This window comes from Poromitra crassiceps, assembly GCF_964638095.1.
Source record: "Poromitra crassiceps genome assembly, chromosome: 20".
Classification (NCBI taxonomy): Eukaryota; Metazoa; Chordata; class Actinopteri; order Beryciformes; family Melamphaidae; genus Poromitra; species Poromitra crassiceps.
This window is the reverse complement of record NC_139637.1, coordinates 29,735,429-29,756,610: the sequence shown is the minus strand read 5'-3', so window position 1 is coordinate 29,756,610 and position 21,182 is coordinate 29,735,429. Positions and strand designations below refer to the sequence as shown.

The following is a 21,182-nucleotide window of genomic DNA, read 5'->3' as shown; positions in this document are numbered from 1 at the left end:
CCCCCACCCTCCCCGAACATCTCATCAGACAAAAAAAAACAAAAAACAGTGCATTCCCTTTCAAGTAAAGTGTTTGAACAGTAGTACAGCTTGAGGATTGACATACAAATGTAGAGCATAGCATAAGAATAATAAGTACTTGAAATGCAAATGTAGCCTACATCAAACACCTACAGTATAGGACAAGCAATGAGGGTTCATGAATCCAGAATGTGTTGCAAATCTTCGCTTTCAAGAATATGTAGAAAGAGGCCCCACATTTTGTAAAATGTATCAAGCTTACGTTTGAGACTATGGGCTCTATTTTCCCCCTGGCCTTAAATTTGCGTTTATGGCTGGGCGCAGCGCTATTAGTGGGCGTGGTCACGCGCAATCCCTAATTTTTCCTTGACGCTAAAGCCAGAGTGCGCGGCGCTAACCATTTAATCATGCCTTTTTAAGCATAGAATTATTCACAAGTGTGCCATTGGTGATCTCCAGTAAACCAATCACATTCTTCCCTTCTAAGCTCCGATCCACGGAGCGACTCCAGTCCGGTTGCGAAAAGCCCTAGAAGCAAAAATCATGTAAGTCAGGAGGGGATGAGAAGATGACTGGGAAAGATGTGAAAGAGAGGGGGAGAGAGTGTGAGAGAGACAGAGAGAGAGGGAGTGAGAGAGAGATAGAGGGGGGAGAGAGTGAGATAGTGGCAGAGAGTGATTGAGAGGGAGAGAGTGAGTGAGAGAGAGAGAGTGCAAGAGTGAGAGATAGAGAGAGGGAGAAGTCTATCAGACGAGCATGCAGACTGAGAGTTGCTTTGGAAAGGCATGTCCGCAAAATAAGATAACGCTATGGGTGCATCCCCGGCGCACTGAATAAGGCCTGGTTTTGAAAAGTGTTAACCGCAAAATTAACGCCTGTTGGGAAGATCGCTTTAGGCTGGTATTGTATTTAAGGCCGAAATGCCCATTGTGGCCTATTCTGGCACTGCGCCACGCCTCTTTAGCGTAAAGTGCATTTCAGGGCATAAAAACATGACGGTATCTTCCCGAGTCAGCGGTAGGCAGGCGTAAAGCGTGTTTTTTGCATTTAAGGCCTAAGGCCACTTTAAGGCCAGGGGGTAAATAGAGCCCTATCCACCTTATTTCTGGCAGCCATGGCCTCTAAGGTAAAAAGCATAGTTAACTGTTAATAAGTGCATAGTTAACTGCTAATAAGGTCATAACAAACTATTTATTAGGCTTAATAAAGTAACAAAACCAGCTAGTAAAGGTGGTTATAAAGTGCTTATAAATGTCTTATAAGCTACCAATAAATATGTTTATAATGCGATTATTAACACTTATATAGTATTATTAACATAATAATAGTGTTAATAAGCACCTTATAAGAGCCTTATTACCTATGAATTAACGCTTATTAATAGAACCTTAATATAAAGCATTACCTAAGTTGCTCTGGTGATCTATCTCAGTAAGAAGTTAACTAGCATCGTGGTATGGCAAACCTAGGGTTAAACCTGAAGTTACCTCGCTAAGCCACTAATCTTGCTTCGTTGGGACAGGCCACTGCTCACGTGTGTGTGTGTGTGTGTGTGTGTGTGTGTGTGTGTGTGTGTGTGTGTGTGTGTGTGTGTGTTATGGTTTCTGATTTCCTGTCTGCTGTCTGCATATTCTACTGCTTTCTGCTGTTTCTGTTGCAGAAATATGTTTCAGCACAATGATATATATATACAGTGCAGTCAGAAACAAAGTGACATACATTAAATGCATTGCAATTGAAATGTTGTCTATGAGACATATGGAGATATTTTGTTTGAATTGATTGCTACAGATTAAGTAGATACAGGTATACATTTCGAGTACCAGTTAGATTGACAAAGCAGGATGTCTGAGACCTCGTCAAAACAATGTTGCCATACAACAAGAATGACTTAACATCAAAGACTCAGGTCCCTCCCCTTAACATCAAAGTTCTGTGAACTCATTCTTCTTCCTCAGTATCTTGTTCACAGACACACAGATAGCACAGCAAGGCAGACAGACAGACAGACATATAGATATTACAGAAAGACATACAGACAGAGAGGCAGGCAAACAGACAGACAGACAGACAGTAAAAGACAGAACGAATTGGTCACCATCGCCTAAAAGGTGAGGATCTTATTAAATGTCTCTTTATAGAAATCCTACAGAGATTAAAACAAAGGAAATGTTGAATTTAACAATGCCGTGTACAGCCTATTGAAGCCTTAGCTGATGAAGACTGAATGGTTGGTTTGACTACAATAGTGTTGGCAAAATGTCTTGGCTTTGGACAAGCGTACTGTATATGCTAAATGACATCAAGTCTTTACTTCATTCAGTTATTACTTTTTGGAATTGCTCTTTTTCTATCGTGAAAAACAAGTCCACAACCACACCATGCCTTGTATGTTGATGGGTAGATTTTGAAAAGCTGTGCAGAGAGGATTGGCTCAACTCTATGGCCACACAACTACAGCAGCCACCTAATCAGAGGACGCCTCCAATGAAGCCCAGACGAAGCATCAAGATGATCAAAACTCCCCAAGAAGAGGAACAGAGGAACCAGGTAAAGGTTACAATACGCAACCAGATGCAGATGCTTTCAGAGTATCGTTGCAAAGTTATTAAATAAAACAGATTGAATGTTAGACGAGAAATGACATTTCAGCTCGCAAATTCTGGCTATTCACCATCCCATATATCTCAAAATGTCTAGTCTTGCTCAATTTCCTTCCTAGTGAACATTCATAATGTTGTTATGCCTCCGCCGGGGATAGCCAGGACGGAGGCATTATGGATCCGGGTTGTCCGTATGTACATCTGATGTTCGTTAACGCGATATCTGAGGAACGCCTTGACGGAATTTCATCAAATTAGCCTCAAACATAGACTTAGACTCAAGGATGATCTGATTAAATTTTGGTGGTCAAAGGTCAAAGGTCAAGGTCACTATGACCTCTCGAACGCCATTTTCAAGCTTGTTAACACGATATCTCCGGAATGCCTTGACAGAATTTCATCAAATTTGCCTCAAACATCGACTTGGACTCAAGGATGAACTGATTCGATTTTGGTGGTCAAAGGTCAAGGTCACTGTGACCTCTCGAACGCCATTTTCAAGCTTGTTAACGCGATATCTCAGAAATGCCTTGACGGAGTTTCATCAAATTTGCCTCAAACATCGACTTGGACTCAAGGATAAACTGATTAGATTTTGCTGGTTAAAGGTCAAAGTTCAAGGTCACTGTGACCTCACACACCCAATTTCCAAGCTCTGTAACGCAACATCTCAGGAGCGCCTTGACAGAATTTCTTCCAATTTGCCTCAAATGGCGATTTGGACTCAAGAATGATGTAATGGCGGAGGCATAAATCCACAGGTGCGGTCGTTCTAGTTTGAATGTAAAATCAGTGATATGGGGTGGCAACCATGCAGGTGCATCTAAAAAAAGATTATGGAAAAAGAGAAGTGTGTGCAGCATTTTTGTTGAATAAGATTTCAATATTTCTCACATCCAATTTCTCACTCCAAATTTCTGGCCCTCCACACATGATCCTGCACCTCATGTCAATCAGCTTTGATCGTGGCTAACCAGGGATACACATTTTGTATTTTTGTTTTTATTAAACAATTATCAATGGATACAGAATCATGCACCAATCTTGAATAAAATGAAGATAGTAAAAAGGAATAATGATAATGAATGCTTGAATGTGAAAATGTATTAAAATTATTATCCTATATGGCAGGGGTGCCCAATACGTTGATCGCGATCGACCGGTCGATCGCGAAGGTAGTGTGGTCGATCGCATGGCATTGAGGGAAAAAAAAAAAAAAAAAAAAAAAAAAAATTTTTTTACTGTTTTTCCACTGTTTCCACTGTTTTTCCACTGTTTTTCCACTGTTTCCACTGTTTTTCCACTGTTTTTCCACTGTTTCCACTGTTTCCACTACCAATATGTTTGGTAGATCACTTTGACTTGGTCATTTTAAAAGTAGCTCCCAAGCTGAAAAAGTGTGGGCATCCCTGCTATATGGGGATGAAGGACCCCAGTGGAAATAAGCAGGCTTCTAGTTTGTAACTTTAAGCTGCTTTACTGGGCTATCCTTGGATCATTTTTACTTTTCGATTTATATATTGTGTACTTTTTTTACTACTGTATTAATGTCAATTTGTAATGCTTTTATGTATTCTTGATCCAAAATAAACCAAACCAAACCAAGATCAGGTTGTTTGTAAACAAATGGCTTCGACAGCTTCTGGGGGCAACACTGTGATTCGTTTTAAACAGCAGTTCAATGTGAAACCTCTTTGAACTCTAAGGCCCCTATTCTCCCACAGGCCTTCGGCGCTAAAACGGGCCGTAAACGCAAAAAAACGTGCCTTGTGCCTGCCTCGGAAAGATATCAACATGGCTTTAGGCTGCCAAATGTGCTTTAGGCTGAATGGGCGTGGCGCACTCCCTGAATGGGCGAGAATGGGGGTTTCAGCCTTAAATACTGGCCTAATGATATCTTCCCACCTGGCGTAAAATTTAGCGCTTTGCGCTTTTGAAAACCAGGCCTATTCAGTGCGCCAGTTGCGCGGAGCGCTCCTCTGCCTCTCCTCTGTCACCCTTCTATGTGTCACTCCCTCTCTCTCCTCAGTCTGACAGGCACAATACGACTCTCTCTCTCTGACTCCCTCGCTCAGACCGACACAACACATGTCCCATAGGAAAAAAAAGTTGTAAGTTCACTGCCTGGCATGTGAAATGTCCCAGCATGCATTGGGCTACTCCATTTCGCTACTAAATAGCAACCAAATGAGCCGAAATACATATAAAGGTAGATCTAAATAATGTGTAATGGTAACACAACCTGCAATTGTAGAACATTTCAATATTGGACCAAATAAAACATCGAAATGAAAACACCACCCTATGTGAAACATATATGTCATCCTGGGCCTATATATATCCCTCGTCGATTTAACGTGATTTAGATAAGTGACAGCGTAACGCGCTTCTACTGTCATGTGCTATACTGTGATGTCTGCTCCAATAACTTGGCCCTACGTCACATTTAGTTTTACAATAAAAACACATTTCTGCAATGACTTTACATAATGTAGGCTATATTTATGTGCATCATCCTACCTGCAGCAGGGGAGAGAAAACTATATCTTTCTGGACAAACTTTCACCAATCTAATTTATCTCATCGTATAGGGATAGGCTATATTTTTCTAGCTGATGCGTTTAGAATTTTTTTTTCACTTTGATCTTGCTATAGTGTAGCGTATTTACAAGCTTGCCGTATTTAAACTGCAGTTAGATTGGTTTGAGAAGCATAATAATATGGAATAGTAGCCTATATATGGAGACAGACAGACGGGATGAGGGGGGGGGGCAGAGCGCTTGGCTTGTCTGGTTTTACTGGATTTCTCCGTGGAATTGGAGCTTAAAAGGCAAGCGTGTGACTCTTTACTGCACTTCTCCAATGAGCAGACGGTGCATAATTTTACGCTTAAAAGGCATGGTTATAATGCTTGAAGCCGCGTGTAGCGCCGACACCAAGATATCGAGTGCGCTGGTCCACACCCACTAATCTGGGCTGCGCCTGGCACTAAACGCAGTTTCTACGCCGATGCAACGATAGGGCCCTTTAACTCTTCATACTTTAAAGCAGGACTAAACCCCAAAACACTTTTTTTCAGATTTTAACCAATATATATGGCTTTTGGGGTGGTGTGTGAAGAATTCTGGTAAAAATGTTCACATTTAAGACCAAATTTATAATATTCTACAATCTTTATCATTTTCAACAGCATAAGTGCCCTCTATGGGTTCAAACCTGCTTGTTTTTGCCCTTCAAAATGTGGTTGCATCATACGTCACAGCCAACTCCCGCCTTCCCCACTCATGTGAAAGATTTTTTTTTCATGTGATTATTACTGTAGTTCACGCCAGGAGTTGCAACATCTCCATTCACTCCAATGGACCCGTTTTTAGCGCAAGCCCTTTAAGAGCGCAACGCATCATGGGTAATCGCCTACTGTGGCTAATGTTAGCAGCTAGTTAGTTATGTTACATGGCAGTAAAACGCCACTGAATGACCAAATTGATATCACTTTTGACCATTTCGGGCAAAACCGTTTCCATCAGCGTTGGTTAGTTGTTTATAACGTGTCTATATTTATAATATAGCCACGTTGATAAACTGTCTTGCAAAAAAATAAATAAAAAGGGGGTTGGGAGGCAGGTCATAGCGTCTCTGTCGATGAATTGATTTGACAGTTGTGGGTACTGGCATTGGCCAATCCTGGCGTGTTCCACCCCCAAAATGGCCAAATTGATTGTGTTCTGGCGCAAAGTGAGTGGGTTCCAGGACGAACAGGCTGTCTGAGGCATGCGCCAGTTACGTTGTTACAGTTGTTTAGAGCAGCGCAGTAAATACAATATTCCTGGAATGCGAGTTTAACGAAACAGTTACATGTCCTCTGCATTCTACATCAAATAAAGACATTACTGTTTGTTTTATTTTGTATGTTACATACTTATTGGCCAAGTTATGTTAGTTTATGGAGCGGTTTCAGTCAGAGGCTCCGTCAGCTTCCCTGCAGCAAGGAGCGTTACAGGAGGTCTTTCGTACCCACCGCAATAACAATTTACAATAACTCCTGGACACGCAGAGAGAGGAGGGCCCTCCTCTCCCTACCGCCCCCTCCCCTCCTGCCCTCCTGAACATTGAATCCAATGCACTGTGCACATGCCCACATTGCACACTCACTATGTATAGTATGTATAGTCATATCAATCATTATATAAATAACAAACTGTACAGCTTTAGTTTAGTTATAGAAATAATAGAAATATAAATAATAGTATTATTCAATACTATTTAGGAGTATTTAGTTGATTTGATTTAATTTACCTACAGTTTCTGGGAAACGTAAGATGTAAAGGCTGTGGAAGTAAAGTGGTATATATTGTATATTGTATATTTTCGCGTATTGGTTTGTTTCTTTTCTTATTGCAATATTTTAATACTGCTGTTTCTGCACCTTACCTTAATTGTGTAACTTTTTATTTTATTTGTGTAACTTTTTTTTATTGTTTAACTGTTTAATGTCATTGATGCTCTTGTCATTGATGCTCTTGTCATTGATGCTCTTGTTACTGTCATTGATGCTACTGCTGCTGTAACGCCAGAATTTCCCCTCGGGGATGAATAAAGTACTCTATCTATCTATCTATCTTATGGGCTAGGAATTCTGTCAGGGTACAAGGGAGTATAGGCGGTCATCTTGCCTGCAGAGTTTTCAAATTAAGTAGAATACCGTTTTGCCAGAAATCTGGGGGGTTTAGTCCTGCTTTAAGTTAGACATTAACTTAAGTTAGTCACTGACTGAACGAGTCAGTCACTGATTCACACAGAACATGATGCAACGTGACAAAATCGTGACTTACACCGCCCGAATTTAAGAAAACGCTTCAAAATTGATAAAAGTGGTCCTAATTTGTGAAGATGATCTTGCTGAACACAAAGTTAACGGGCTCATAAACCTGTGTTAACCTCTGACCTTATTTCAGGCATTTAACCAAGATCCCCGGTCAAAAATCCCATTGACTTCCCGGAAGTGCATGACTGCGTCGGGCTCTTGAACAGGATGCCGGCTCTTTATCCCGCCCCTGCTTCATCCTCATTGGTTGGTAGAATTCTGAAGTGACATTGACAAGCGGTGCGCTTCAGAGAAATTTAAATTGCTTCACATCGAGAACAGGCTCAGCGCCAGGCAGCAAGCTTTGACAGATGAAGCCGTCAAAGTGATACTGAAAGCTGTAGTTCCTCGAATGTCCACTTGAGACTGGCTTCAAAAGGGAGACGTTATCCTTTCACCCTCATGTTAAAATGCTCATCTTACAACAGGATTAAACATGTTTACAGCTTTTGGTATAGCTAATGTCACCTTTCATAACAACTGAACGTGGAGTGACTTTTTATATAACTCACCCATCATCTATTTTGAGTAAAATAGATGATATACACGAGTATGTTTTGGGCGTGATTGACAGGTCGCCTGTCCAGGGATCGCGCAGCTTGCCGATCATGGATGGACGTGAATGGAAGGGGTACGGTGGCGCAGTCGGTAGCGCTGTCGCCTCACAGTCAGAAGGTCCTGAGTTCGATTCTCGCCTGGGACACTGTGGGTGCTGTGGTTGTGTTCCCCCCCCATATCCTCAGTGCCTACTGCCCAGGTGGGGTATCTCGTCGTAAGGGCCTTTCTCTCTGTGTGGAGTTTGCATGTTCTCCCCGTGCTCCCCCAGGGGGTTCCTCCGTATATAACCCCCCCACTAAAAACATGCAGAAGATCAGATCGCCATCGTCATCCGACCAGTGACGACAACATCCGAAGTTGGTCCCCGGGCGCTGTACGAGAAAGCGACCACTGCTCCTGGCCTGCCCCCCGGAGGAAAGGACATGCCTGGATGGGTTAAATGCAGAGGACACTTTTCACCGGCCACCGTCAGCATGAGTGTATTGTGGTGTTCGTGTGACAATAAAAGACGGGCTTGTCCGTTACGAGAGAGACCAATAGCTGGTGGAGCTGTGGCTCTTGTGCCATCTAATAATACAAATAAATAATCAAGGATTCACCCACCAACTCAACATGTTCTCCTTGCTACCATCTAGTAGATACAGAACCCCAAAAACTCAGACAAGCAGGCTGAGGAACAGCTTCATCCCCCAAGCCACCAGACTCCTAAATAATAAATAAAACCACCCAATAATGACTCTCAAACCCCTGGGCAATATGCAATATATATTATGGGCAACAGCAATATACATGTACAGATCTGACAGACAGCAGACTTGTAATATTGATGAGGATGTTCTGATGTTGATGTACCAATAAGACACAACAAGTATGTCTGATGTCACGGATGAACCAGATGTTGATGATGATGATGATGAGGCAATGATGATGATGATGACGATATGTAACGGAACACACACAGCTCAAGAATTTCACAAGAATTGTACTTGCACACCAAGAGTGACAATAAACATCTTGTATCTTGTATCGCGCCAGCTGCACAATAAATTATTATTATAAATAATAATAGATGATGGGCAACGGCCACACTCGGCTTCAAAACAGAAGTCCAAAAACTAATGGGTGACGTCATGCTGACTCTGTCAATCTTTTCCGTCTATATGCTCAGTGTTCACGGCTGAAATGACTACTTTTCCATTTAAACTGTGTAGCAGCAGCACTGCTGTTACACGTCTTTGTGGGCATGGGGCTAGTATTAGTCAACACATCACACGTGTTGCACGGTATACTGACATTTTGATACAATTTCAATACTTTTTGTTAAAATCGGTTCGGTATTAGACGTCCCCAAGGTTCGTTACCGTCACTTTAACTAGCCGTTGTTGTGCCTTTAAAAGGAAGTTGCGGATTTCCTCGTCTAACTAATGCTACACGTGACGCAGAAGATAAACAAACACGTTTCTCTAGCTGCCATCGCACTGGACATCAACACTAGCGGGAGACTACTCACGCTCCCGCAAATAATACAGTAATGTTATGCGTAATAAATAACATCTTACCGAAAGGGAGAGAAAGCCGCCATCGCTAACAGCTAAGCTAACTAGCCGATCAGAAAAGCATGTAAACAGCTGTGTGATTAGTGAGAAAGTCGGTAAAAGAAGGACAGAGCTGCGAGTGCTTATGCAGAACTTGTAGATGTGGTGGAATAACAGTCAGCTTTACTGTTTAACAACTTAGCTTTTATTTAGCCTCTGGCTAGCGGTAGCAGAGATAGTCCATTAGGCAACAACAACACTGCACTTCCCAGCATACCAGGGCCGGTTCCAGAACAAGATGACTAGGGGTGCATCCTAGAGAGGAAGGGGTGCAGATGCCCGGCCGAAGGCATGTTATTTTACTAAAAATAGTGCATTTGACCATCATTTCAAGTAGAATGATACCACCCAAGCAAGAATATTTCAAGTGTTTCAAGTGCTTTACTGAAATATTTGGACCATATAATGATAATACAATTATCTCAACCTTAAAAGGTTCTATAGGTGCCAAAAAGCCATAAAATCACATCAAAGAACAAAGAAAAACAACAACTATAATTCAAGTTTAAACAGTAAGTGTGCAGCTGTAGCATTTATTAAAAAAAAAAAAAAAAAAAAAAAAAAAAACTTTTCAACTGAGCATGCAGACAATTAAAATAAGGGTGCAATGCATGATTTTGCACCCCCGTAGAACCGGGCCTGCAGCATACTGAGTGTGCCGTGATATATGACGGGGTGGTTGTTATGGCAACTATCAACATATCTATTTTAACTTGAACCACAGCTATCTAACCAGAAGGCCAAAACAGTGTGCATGTAGAGTAAACAAGGTGCAAGGTTCACAAGGCACTAAAGGCAAAAGTACAAACAGGTCATGTTCTCTCTCTCATTTTTTAGTCCCAAGCTGTCAGAACGGCTGCACTTAAAGGTCCTATCCGTAAGTTATATTACTGACAACGGAGGCCGTTAGAGTAACTGCAGGCAGCATGTGAACGAGCTGACGCGCGGGCACCATACTCGCAGGCGCACAAGCAGCTGCCTGGCAACAGCAGACTGTTGGTTGCTTTGTAACGTTAACTCATAAAAGTCACTTGAAAACGGCAACCTGGACAATTTATCGGTCAGATCAGCCTCGAGATGCCCAGGAAGGATTCTGGATGAATTATCGGACATTATTGTGGCATGTTTGGTCGTGTTTTGGCTTGCATTAGCTGTGGGGAAATGGATGAGGATATTCACATTAGGAACTACCCTGCTTCCCCTGTATTGTACGGTACCGTGTAATGCCTGGAATTGACCAAACTGTTCCAATAACCAACCAACAATGTTCCACAAGCCTAACCGTAACGTTAGGCATATTTACGACTGTTACATTCATTATCCACACAAGATGGTAAAATGGGTGGTAATTTCTATAAAGGTAAATCAATATTAGTTAGCCACGATTAGCATCAAGCTAACGTTAGAATAATGTGCAGTCTCACTGCAGCCAGAGCTCCCCCGGTACCGTCTAATACCTGGAATTGACCAAACTGAACAGTCAATGTTCCATAAGCATAACATTAATGTTAGGCATGTTGTTTTTATGTTTGGACCGTTGCATGTAACCTGACCAAACATAAAAACATTGGTGTGAACATACTCACGGCTTCTCTCTTCAATCTGTGGTTATAACTGGCGCTGAAATGGCATGGAGATTCCTTCAGGAAATACTTCCGTTCAAGTGCCCGCCCTCCGCCTTGTCTCGTACTGGATTGGATGTTGCCAAGCTATCACTCCGATCGACACTGGCCAATAGGGACGTGCGTTACTTCTTTCTGCTGTAGCTGCTCAGGTTTTGCAAACAAAACTTTTCATTTCGCAAAATAAAAGTTGAGCTTTGTAAGCAAAGGTAATGGTTTCGCAAACAAATGTTTTGGAGTTGAGAACAAAATGTTTGTGTTTGCATGCAACTTTTTTTTAATTCACATTAATGAAAAATCTAAAAACTTTTTTTTATTTTATTTTTAAATTTTTCTTTGATTAGATTGTTGATAGTTTTGTTTTCAAATCTATGTTTTTGCTTACAGATCTATTTTTTGATTACAAAGTGGATTTATTTTCTCACAGATACAGTCTTTGGTTACAGGATGTAAACTTTCAGTCACAGAATAAAGACACATACAGTATATCTCTCCATATTCTCATACCCTGCTTTATTTCTGTTTCTTTCATAGTTGGTTTTTGAAACTGTCTTTTTTTTATTACCTTTTAACATTTCTTAGCACTACTGTCACTAAATGTGAATTTAAGCACCTTTTTCCATAAGTGTGGACTGTGTATGTATGTGTGTACCTGTATGTCTATTGTATGTCGTGCTGTGCCCCTACGGGACAATAAAGTATTATCTTATCTTATCTATAGGGTTAATCCATGTAAGAGTGAGACTAGCCCAACTTGAGTATGTATTTGTTCTGCAACAGTAGACCTATCTCTGTGATCTTGTGGTTAGCTTTAGCTTTCAGTCCCTTTGTCACACACCCAAAACCACAAGGTGCAGTTAAACAACGTACAGCTTCCTGTGTATCAAACTGCAGTGAAGTAACTGAGTTAACTCACAAACAAATGATCACTTCTCGTAGGACTTTCCAAAGACGAGGGCATTTATGAATAAGACTTATTGTCCAAGATACGGCCTTATCTAAACATGTTGATCTGGCTGATGAGATGATGTATTTTGTACATTGGCATGATGATGCAACATCCTTTCCTTTCTCATGTTTTTTTTGTCTCTTTTTACTTCATGTTTCCCTTTCTTAGTTAAACACCAAATCTTTCTTAGTTAAACAGCAAACTAAAATCTTTCTTAGTTAAACAGCAAACTAAAATCTTTCTTAGTTAAACAGCAAACTAAAATCCTCAGAGTTGCACAATTATAAGTTATAGAAATCATTACACCTTGAGATTTTCTTTACTGCATATACAGTCACAATTTATGACTCATGTCACCAGTGTGTGTGTGTGTGTGTGTGTGTGTGTGTGTGTGTGTGTGTGTGTGTGTGTGTGTGTGTGTGTGTGTGTGTGTGTGTGTGTGTGTGTGCGTGTGCGTGTGCGTGTGCGTGTGCGTGTGCGTGTGTGTGTGTGTGTGCGCGTGCGTGCGTGTGCGTGCATGTGTGTCGTGTCGTGTCTGGGGGAGCCAGTTTGAATGATGCAGCTGATAAAATTAATAATAGTATTGCTATTTATAATTTACAGGTGCTATGCTTAAGTTTGTCAATAGAGGAAATGCTGGATCATCAGCCAGATGAAAATGTCTTATTTGTGTTCATGTTAAAATCCACTCACCTTATTAACTCATTCTCTGCCAGGGTCATTTCGGTCTGTGTGCTCCCAGTGCCAGGATTTTGAGCATATTTCCTGATCTTCCAGGACCCACAGAATATTCTGTGCTAGGAATAAAATTACACAACATATCTCACAATAAAGCAGAGACTCTCTTCTTACCCCTTGTAAAAAACTGAAACTCTCCCATGTTTCCTTGTTTAGTTACAAGCAGTGGAAGTTAGCTTGTTTTCACTAAAAATGCCCTCCTTGGGACAGAAATATGAGATAAAGAGGTTTTTAGTGAATGACACCGTTTCAAGCAGAACTCTCTTTTGAGCCTTTTATTTTTTGCCTCAGTGACACATCAGACATATACAGTATTTGTTTTCCCAAATAAATAAAAAAAATAAGAGAATGTATTTTACAGTTGCCATGTGGATTTTTAGCTTAGCTTGATAAAAGCATAAACAAATGGAACGAACCCTTATGTGGTCACACTCACACACTCTCTCTCTCTCTCACACACACACACACACACACACACACACACACACACACACACACACACACACACACACACACACACACACACACACACACACAGGAATAACGAGTGCTGTAACGTTACCTGCTGTCACGTTACCTCTCATAACTAACGTTAGCACAGAAGATCACACAATAGCTACGTTAGTGCTGTAAACTTTGAAATGTTTATGTGACACATGTTTCGCCTTGGTTGCTGGGGACGGGTGTGTGACGCGGTTTGACGTATCCATGTGATTCCCCCTCCCTTGAGTGTGACAGAACTCTCCCTTGAGAGGGAGAGCTGGCAAGAGGAAACGCTGTGAAGGGGAGCCTTCGTCGCCATGGCGCTCCGTCGTGGAGCAATAACAAAAACGCTGGCGTCTTCCTCACCATCGTCGCCAGCCGAGAACTCTGGATCGGACTCTGTTTCGACCACAGGCTCCACCCATAAATACTAAACTAGCGGGTTCCTTTTATCAGTTTGACTTGAAACAATGTCACAGGCTGGGAAAGTGTCTGATGTAATGTAAACAGCCAAAACATGAAAGTACGTCCGAGTACGTCTTTGGCACAGAACGCCATTGTTAAAAGTACGTCCGGGTACGTCTTTGGCAGAGAATGAGTTAAGATTCTATAGAAAATATTATATTCATTCAATATTGTTTGTTTAGGCTTAGTAGGAAGGCTGATCCGTGAGCGGCTGCTTCTGGGACGAGGGTCAGGGTCTTAATCGGCCTCGGCTGGGTCTACTGGGCGAGGGTGTATGATGTTCTTGTATTTTGAACCGTATGAGTATGGCTCCCATGGCCAGTGACACTTAGGAATAGTCTAGGTGACAACCAAGTATAGATTGGTGACAAGCTGGAGAGACAGTTGACGGCCGGAGAGACGGCACCCGGTACGGGATGGGTTAGCACCCCAGCCTGGCTCTCTCGTGAGGGAGAAATCCACAAACGCTACGGATTAGCCTCCTGAAAAGCTGTATAAAGATCGGCGCGGCCTGGGGTCCTTCAGGCTAGAGCGAGGTGCTCGCCGCAGGCGAATGACGTGCAGCGCACAGGCCTCCTTGAGGCATCCTCTCTGTCCATGGTACGCCATGATGGTACGGCATAGTAGGATTGCCTTTTGGAGGGTCTGGTGAGACGAAGGAGGAGCGCGGCCGGGAGAAACCCACAGAGCCTTAGCCCTCCATGCACCGAAGGGTCTTTCAATGCTGCGGTGTAGCACTAGCTCTATTGCAGCGGATTGGGCATGATCAACCCTTCCGCGGGCAACGCTGCAGACAGAGTAGGAAGGCTGATCCGTGAGCGGCTGCTTCTGGGACGAGGGTCGGGGTCTTAATCGGCCTCGGCTGGGTCTACTGGGCGAGGGTGTATGATGTTCGATAGACCAGAAACACCTTACGACCCCAGGTAACATCACTGATGACGCGTCCCAGCGCATGCTGAAGCATTGTATTTTGAACCGTTTATAGCCTACCTCATTCTTTTCTGTACTTATTCTTAGGCCAACAGATCGAGCAAACTGTTTAGTGTTTCTCAACTGGTGGGTCTGGACCCAAAAGTGGGTCGCAGGGCCGTTTTGAGTGGGTCGCGGATGTGTGCATGAGAAGGGAAAAAATCGACTCATTGAAGATGTTGGCGTCCGTGGCCAACATTACAGTCTTTCAGAGTGTAGAGGGCTCATTTTTAAATCCAGAGTGAAGGTACTGGTACCAGATGAAACTAGAAGACCTAAGGCATCCATTGGTACCAACATGCCATGCTAGCTTGTTGCAAAGGGGGCTAAATTATGCTACAAAGTTAGGCTAAATTCTGAAAATTGGGTCGCGACTTAATGACTAAGGAAAAATGTGGGTCGTGAGGCTAGACCAGTTGAGAACCACTGGTTTAGAGGGAGGATTTGTAGTGGGAACACTGTGATGTCAGGTGTGATGACTGGGTGTCACGGCACTGCCTTAATGTAAATATGTGGTCTTTATTGCCATAGTCAATTTCTCTCTTTTTTTTTTATGTGTAAAGCGGAAGGAGGGGGGGGTGGGTTACTTCAAGTGTGGTCACCCAGGGGCACCACTGTGTTAATCTGGGCCTCACCAGTACCCTTAAAGTGACACCGCTACAGATAGAGTGGCAATAATAAATACAAAGGATTAAAGCTCTCAACAATATGAGGTCAAACTGCATGTGATATTGGAATGTGGTTCCCCAGTACTATTTTGTTGCTAAACATTTGACTTCCCAACTCCCAACCTTTCAGACTGAGCGAAGTCAGCTGCCCCGCCTCAGCCAATCAGGACACCAGCTGCGCCGCCTCAGTCAATCAGGACACGAGCTGCTCTGCCTCAGCCAATCAGGACATGAGCTGCCCTGCCTCAGCCAATCAGGACATGAGCTGCCCTGCCTCAGCCAACCAGGACATGAGCTGCTCTGCCTCAGCCAATCAGGACATGAGCTGCCCTGCCTCGACCAATCAGGACACGAGCTGCCCTGCTGGCTGTTTGTTTGCACTAAACGCAGGTAGACACATGACTGCATCACATCAGCTGGCTTTAGGGCATTGGTTCTCAAAGTGGGGGTCTGTGGACCCCCAGGGGTCCTTGAGGGAGTTCCAGGGGATCCCCAGTAAAAAGAGGGGAATCATTCATGTTCACTATAATTCCATCCATAAGTAACACTATGACAGAATGTATTGGTATTGGCCATGGGTTTCATAAACGTTCTGTTATAAAACCTCTAAGAGCAAAAATCTTATCAGATGGGGGTCCCTGGTCTAATTATTGTGTCTGTTTAGGGGTACTTGACATGAAAAGGTTTGAGAACCACTGCTTTATAGAGTTGTAGCAGAAGCGTGTTCCTAGAAATGTGGGTCTTGTTTTGTTGACTTGTGAATGTGCATGTTAGAGGCAGACAGTAACACAGGAACACACAGACAGATGTGAGAGGCAGACACTAACACAGGAACACACAGACAGACAGACAGACAGACAGACAGACAGACAGACAGACAGACAGACAGACAGACAGACAGACAGACAGAGAGACAGACAGGAGGCAAGAATAAGCAATTGAGGAATCATGTAAAACAATGATAAAATAACATTATATTATATTGTTAATATATCTAACCCCCCAGGTTAGAGGTTTGCTGCAGTGCATTTTCTTGTCAAAATAAAAGCTCCACGATGCTGCCACAAAAATAGCAGCAGTTCAACGTTTTATTTATCACAGGGTACAGGGTACATTAGCCAGGCAGTGAGATGAGGGTCCAGATACAAAATCCATATTCCATATTGTGAGAAATATTGCATATGGCACCAAGTATGTTGTATGGTATGTAAGTATGGTATAGACATGTACTGTATGTGTTTACCTTGTGTACAAAGCAGAGTCATTTTGTCTGTTGTTTGCTTCTGTAACGGACAGAGATGCTGAAGAGCTGTTGAAGGGCAAACCACAAGGCTGCTTCCTGCTTCGACTCAGTGAGTCACGCTGCGGATTTGTCCTCTCATATAGGTAAGCACAAGCACACACACACACACACACATTCACATACGCACACAACACACACATTTTGTGGTCTAGCATTCAGTCACATACTGTACACACTATTCTTCGTGCATACTGCACATGTCAGACACGCACACACATGCACACATGCACGCACGCACACACACGCACACACACACACACACACACACACACACACACACACACACACACACACACACGCACACACACACACCAGTTTAGTTAAAAACATGAAAACATAGCCTCCATCAGCTAAGTGGGGTCCAGCCCATGAGGACAATATTCTCATCCACACTCTCTCTCTCTGAGATGGTCTGTAGAACTGGTCCCAAAATAAGGAACAAGCTTAAATTCTCACTGTCAGATCTCAGATTTCAGTGAAAGTCATGTGACTGCTGGTGAAACAGTGTTTATCCAATTGAAATGTTGTCCGCATGGTGAGGCTATATCCACCTTATTTCTGGCAGCCATGATGCCTCTGGGTTTTTCTTCCGGTGTGATCCTCCCAGCCTTGTTGCTGACAGCTTGACACCCGTCTGGGCGAACGGAGCAAATCACTAATCAGGTCCAGCTGGGTAAAAATCTCGTCGATAATCTCTTTAAGACCGCAGTGCATCATGTGTAATCGCCTACTGTTGCTAATGTTGACGGCTAACTAGCTATGTTACATGGCAGTTAAATGCCACTGAATGACCAAATTGATATAACTTTTAACCATTTCGAGTAACACTGTTTCCATACAGATCACCAGCGTTAGTTTGTTGTTTATAACCATAACGTGGCTATATTTGTCACGTTCTCTATCTAACTCTGATACACTGAAAATACTGGGAGGCGGGCCATAGCGTCTCTGTCGATTATTTTATTTGACAGTTCTGGGCACTGACGTTGGCGTTGGCCAATCCTGGCGTGTTCCACCCCCAAATCGATTGTGTTCTGGCACAAAGCGAGTGGGTTCCAGGACGAAACAGGCTCGAGCCAACTATGTTATTTTAGAGCAGCGCAGTAAATACAATATTCCTGGAATGCGAGTTTAACTAAACAGTTACATGTCATCTGCATTCTACATCAAATGAAGACATTACCATTTGTTTTATTTTGTATGTTACATACTTATTGGCCAAGTTATGTTAGTTTATGGGGGAGGAATTCTGCCAGGTTAAAGAAGGGAGTATAGGTGGCCATCTTGCCTGCAGAGTTTTCAATTCAACCGTTTTAGGAAATGGCAAGCTGCAATAATCAGGTCACTTAAACCGGACCTTGTACCCATAATTATTTTTACAGCGGGGCATTCAAAAATAAGGTGGATAGCATCAAGTTTAAACCATGTGGTCTCACGCTTCATATGATGTTGGATTGCTTGACCATTTAGGTTATTAAAGCTGCAATAAACGATTTTCATCACATTGCAACACAGAAAATAATGCAAAACAAAGCGACTGACCTACGGAGTCCCCTAAGGACAAACCTAGTGAAGGACTGCACATAAACAATGAACATACCTACGGTGAAGTGTCTTTACCAGTCTGGCTTCGCCAGCTTGTTCTCCTGCTGGTAGCTAACAGTCACAACTTAATTTTGTTGCCTGACCCATGAGAGTTCTTATGCTGATACACTATGTTACTGCATGCTGCAGATCTCTCTCTGTGTCTGATATACTATGTTACTGCATGCTGCAGATCTCTCTCTGGGTCTGATACACTACGTTACTGCATGCTGCAGATCTCTCTCTGTGTCTGATATACTATGTTACTGCATGCTGCAGATCTCTCTCTGTGTCTGATACACTACGTTACTGCATGCTGCAGATCTCTCTCTGTGTCTGATACACTACGTTACTGCATGCTGCAGATCTCTCTCTGTGTCTGATACACTACGTTACTGCATGCTGCAGATCTCTCTCTGGGTCTGATACACTACATTACTGCATGCTGCAGATCTCTCTCTGGGTCTGATACACTACATTACTGCATGCTGCAGATCTCTCTCTGGTCTGATACACTATGTTACTGCATGTTGCAGATCTCTCTGGTTCTGATACACTATGTTACTGCATGCTGCAGATCTCTCAGGGTCTGATACACTACAGTACATTACAGCATGCCGCATATCTCTCTGTGTCTGATACACTATGTTACTGCATGCTGCAGATCTCTCTCTGTGTCTGATACACTATGTTACTGCCAGGGCCGTAGCCAGGGTTCCGAAATAGGGGAATCCGCCGAAAAAAAATTGAGTTTTTTCCCCCCCCTTTTTAAGCCATATTTAGAGTAATATATCATTTTAAATCAACATTAGGATTATACTGTTGTGATGTCATTATTCAGTATATTCTCTTTCATGTCACCACCTGCTCAGCTCTCCTGTCAACATAATTGTAACTAACAAACACAAACTGTTTTAGCCAAATGACAATGTTCTATAATTTTTTATCAGTTATCAAATATATATTACTATAATTATACTATATATACAGTGTATATATACAGTTTAGTATATTCCAAATGAAAAATAACATTTATTTATTCCTGATAGGAACGATTGAAAAATAAAATAAAATATATTATGTTGTTTTTAACTTTACACCACCTCTTTTTGTTACTTATTGGGTCATGAAACTGAAACCATGCATATAGCCACCTGCATACCTGACTTCGGGAGCTTGGCAATTGGCATCATGCATGATTAGCCAGTAGCATCCCAACGTGTCACACAGGTAACATTACTTAGACATACTAGACACTTACTTTCTTGGTTGTTGCTAAAAAATCTGTCAGTGTGTGTCACTCACTGTCTGTCGTTCACTCGCTCACTGTCTCGCAGCTCGCTCACCTTCAATTATCTCGCCAGGCAGACAGACAGTCATCACTCACCACCATGCTGGCGCTGCTGCTCTCTCAGAATCAAGTTACCGCGGACGCGGCGTCAGATGACTTCCTGCCTGACCTGCCTTTCGTTTCAAAATAAAAGCGATCCCGTGTTTTTCATGCTTTTCCTGTTTTCCATGCAGATTGTTTTATTTTTTTACAATCTTCGTTCTCAGGACACTCTACAATTTTCTGTTCCCAAAGTCCGAACTGAATTGGGGAAGAAAGCTTTTAGGTTCTCTGCACCCACCGCATGGAACAGTCTGCAGTCTGATCTTAAACTTAATAGCTTAGTAACCTTAAATGGTTTTAAGGCTATGGTAAAATCTCTTGAGAACAGGCTGTCTGTATGCAAATGTTTTATTTGATCATTTTAATGTTTTTCAATTGTATGTGTTTATGTGTTTGTTTGTTGTAACTTTGTGTTGCTGCTGTTTCTTGGCCAGGTCTCTCTTGTAAAAGAGATCTTTGATCTCAATGGGACAAACCTGGTTAAATAAAGGCTAAAAAAAAAAAAAAAAAAAAAAAAAAAAATCTCTGAAATATTAAAAAAATCTCTGAAATATTAGGGGAGGTCCGGACCTCCCCGTCCTCATAGCTAGCTACGGCCCTGGTTACTGCATGCTGCAGATCTCTCTCTGGGTCTGATACACTATGTTACTGCATGCTGCAGATCTCTCTCTGTGTCTGATACACTATGTTACTGCATGCTGCAGATCTCTCTCTGTGTCTGATACACTATGTTACTGCATGCTGCAGATCTCTCTCTGTGTCTGATACACTATGTTACTGCATGCTGCAGATCTCTCTCTGTGTCTGATAGACTATGTTACTGCATGCTGCAGATCTCTCTCTGGGTCTGATAGACTATGTTACTGCATGCTGCAGATCTCTCTCTGGGTCTGATAGACTATGTTACTGCATGCTGCAGATCTCTCTCTGGGTCTGATACACTACATTACTGCATGCTGCAGATCTCTCTCTGGTCTGATACACTATGTTACTGCATGCTGCAGATCTCTCTCTGTGTCTGATACACTACAGTACATTACAGCATGCCGCAGATCTCTCTGTGTCTGATACACTATGTTACTGCATGCTGCAGATCTCTCTCTGGGTCTGATACACTATGTTACTGCATGCTGCAGATCTCTCTCTGGGTCTGGGTCCATCCCAAATGTGTACTGTATCTGAAGTTTGGCAAGGATATAGGAATTATGGCTCACTTCCTGTTTGCATGTCTTTGTCGTCAACTTAATTTGTTTGTTTAGATTTTCAAAACTTGTTCTATCAGGCTAAATAAATTAATTCTAGGCCTGATGATTCAGGAGCTATATTACGGAACAGCGTGACATCACGACAACAAAAAAAGCACTTCT

The 21,182-nt window shown here is 42.5% G+C and overlaps 1 protein-coding gene across 2 annotated transcripts in view; it reads left to right on the top strand.

Annotated features, from left to right (window-relative positions):
- The first annotated feature begins 1,998 nt into the window (after positions 1–1,998).
- The window catches only part of LOC310794565 (uncharacterized protein), a 31,558-nt gene continuing 12,374 nt past the window's right edge, over positions 1,999–21,182 (top strand). For both annotated transcript variants that reach the window (XM_083656541.1, XM_083656540.1), the window contains exons 1-4: positions 1,999–2,132; positions 2,426–2,571; positions 15,666–15,925; positions 16,832–16,921. In XM_083656541.1, the coding sequence (XP_083512667.1) occupies positions 2,464–2,571; positions 15,666–15,925; positions 16,832–16,921 (458 nt within the window). In that variant the 5' untranslated portion in view covers positions 1,999–2,132; positions 2,426–2,463. The remainder of the gene's footprint in view (positions 2,133–2,425; positions 2,572–15,665; positions 15,926–16,831; positions 16,922–21,182) is intronic.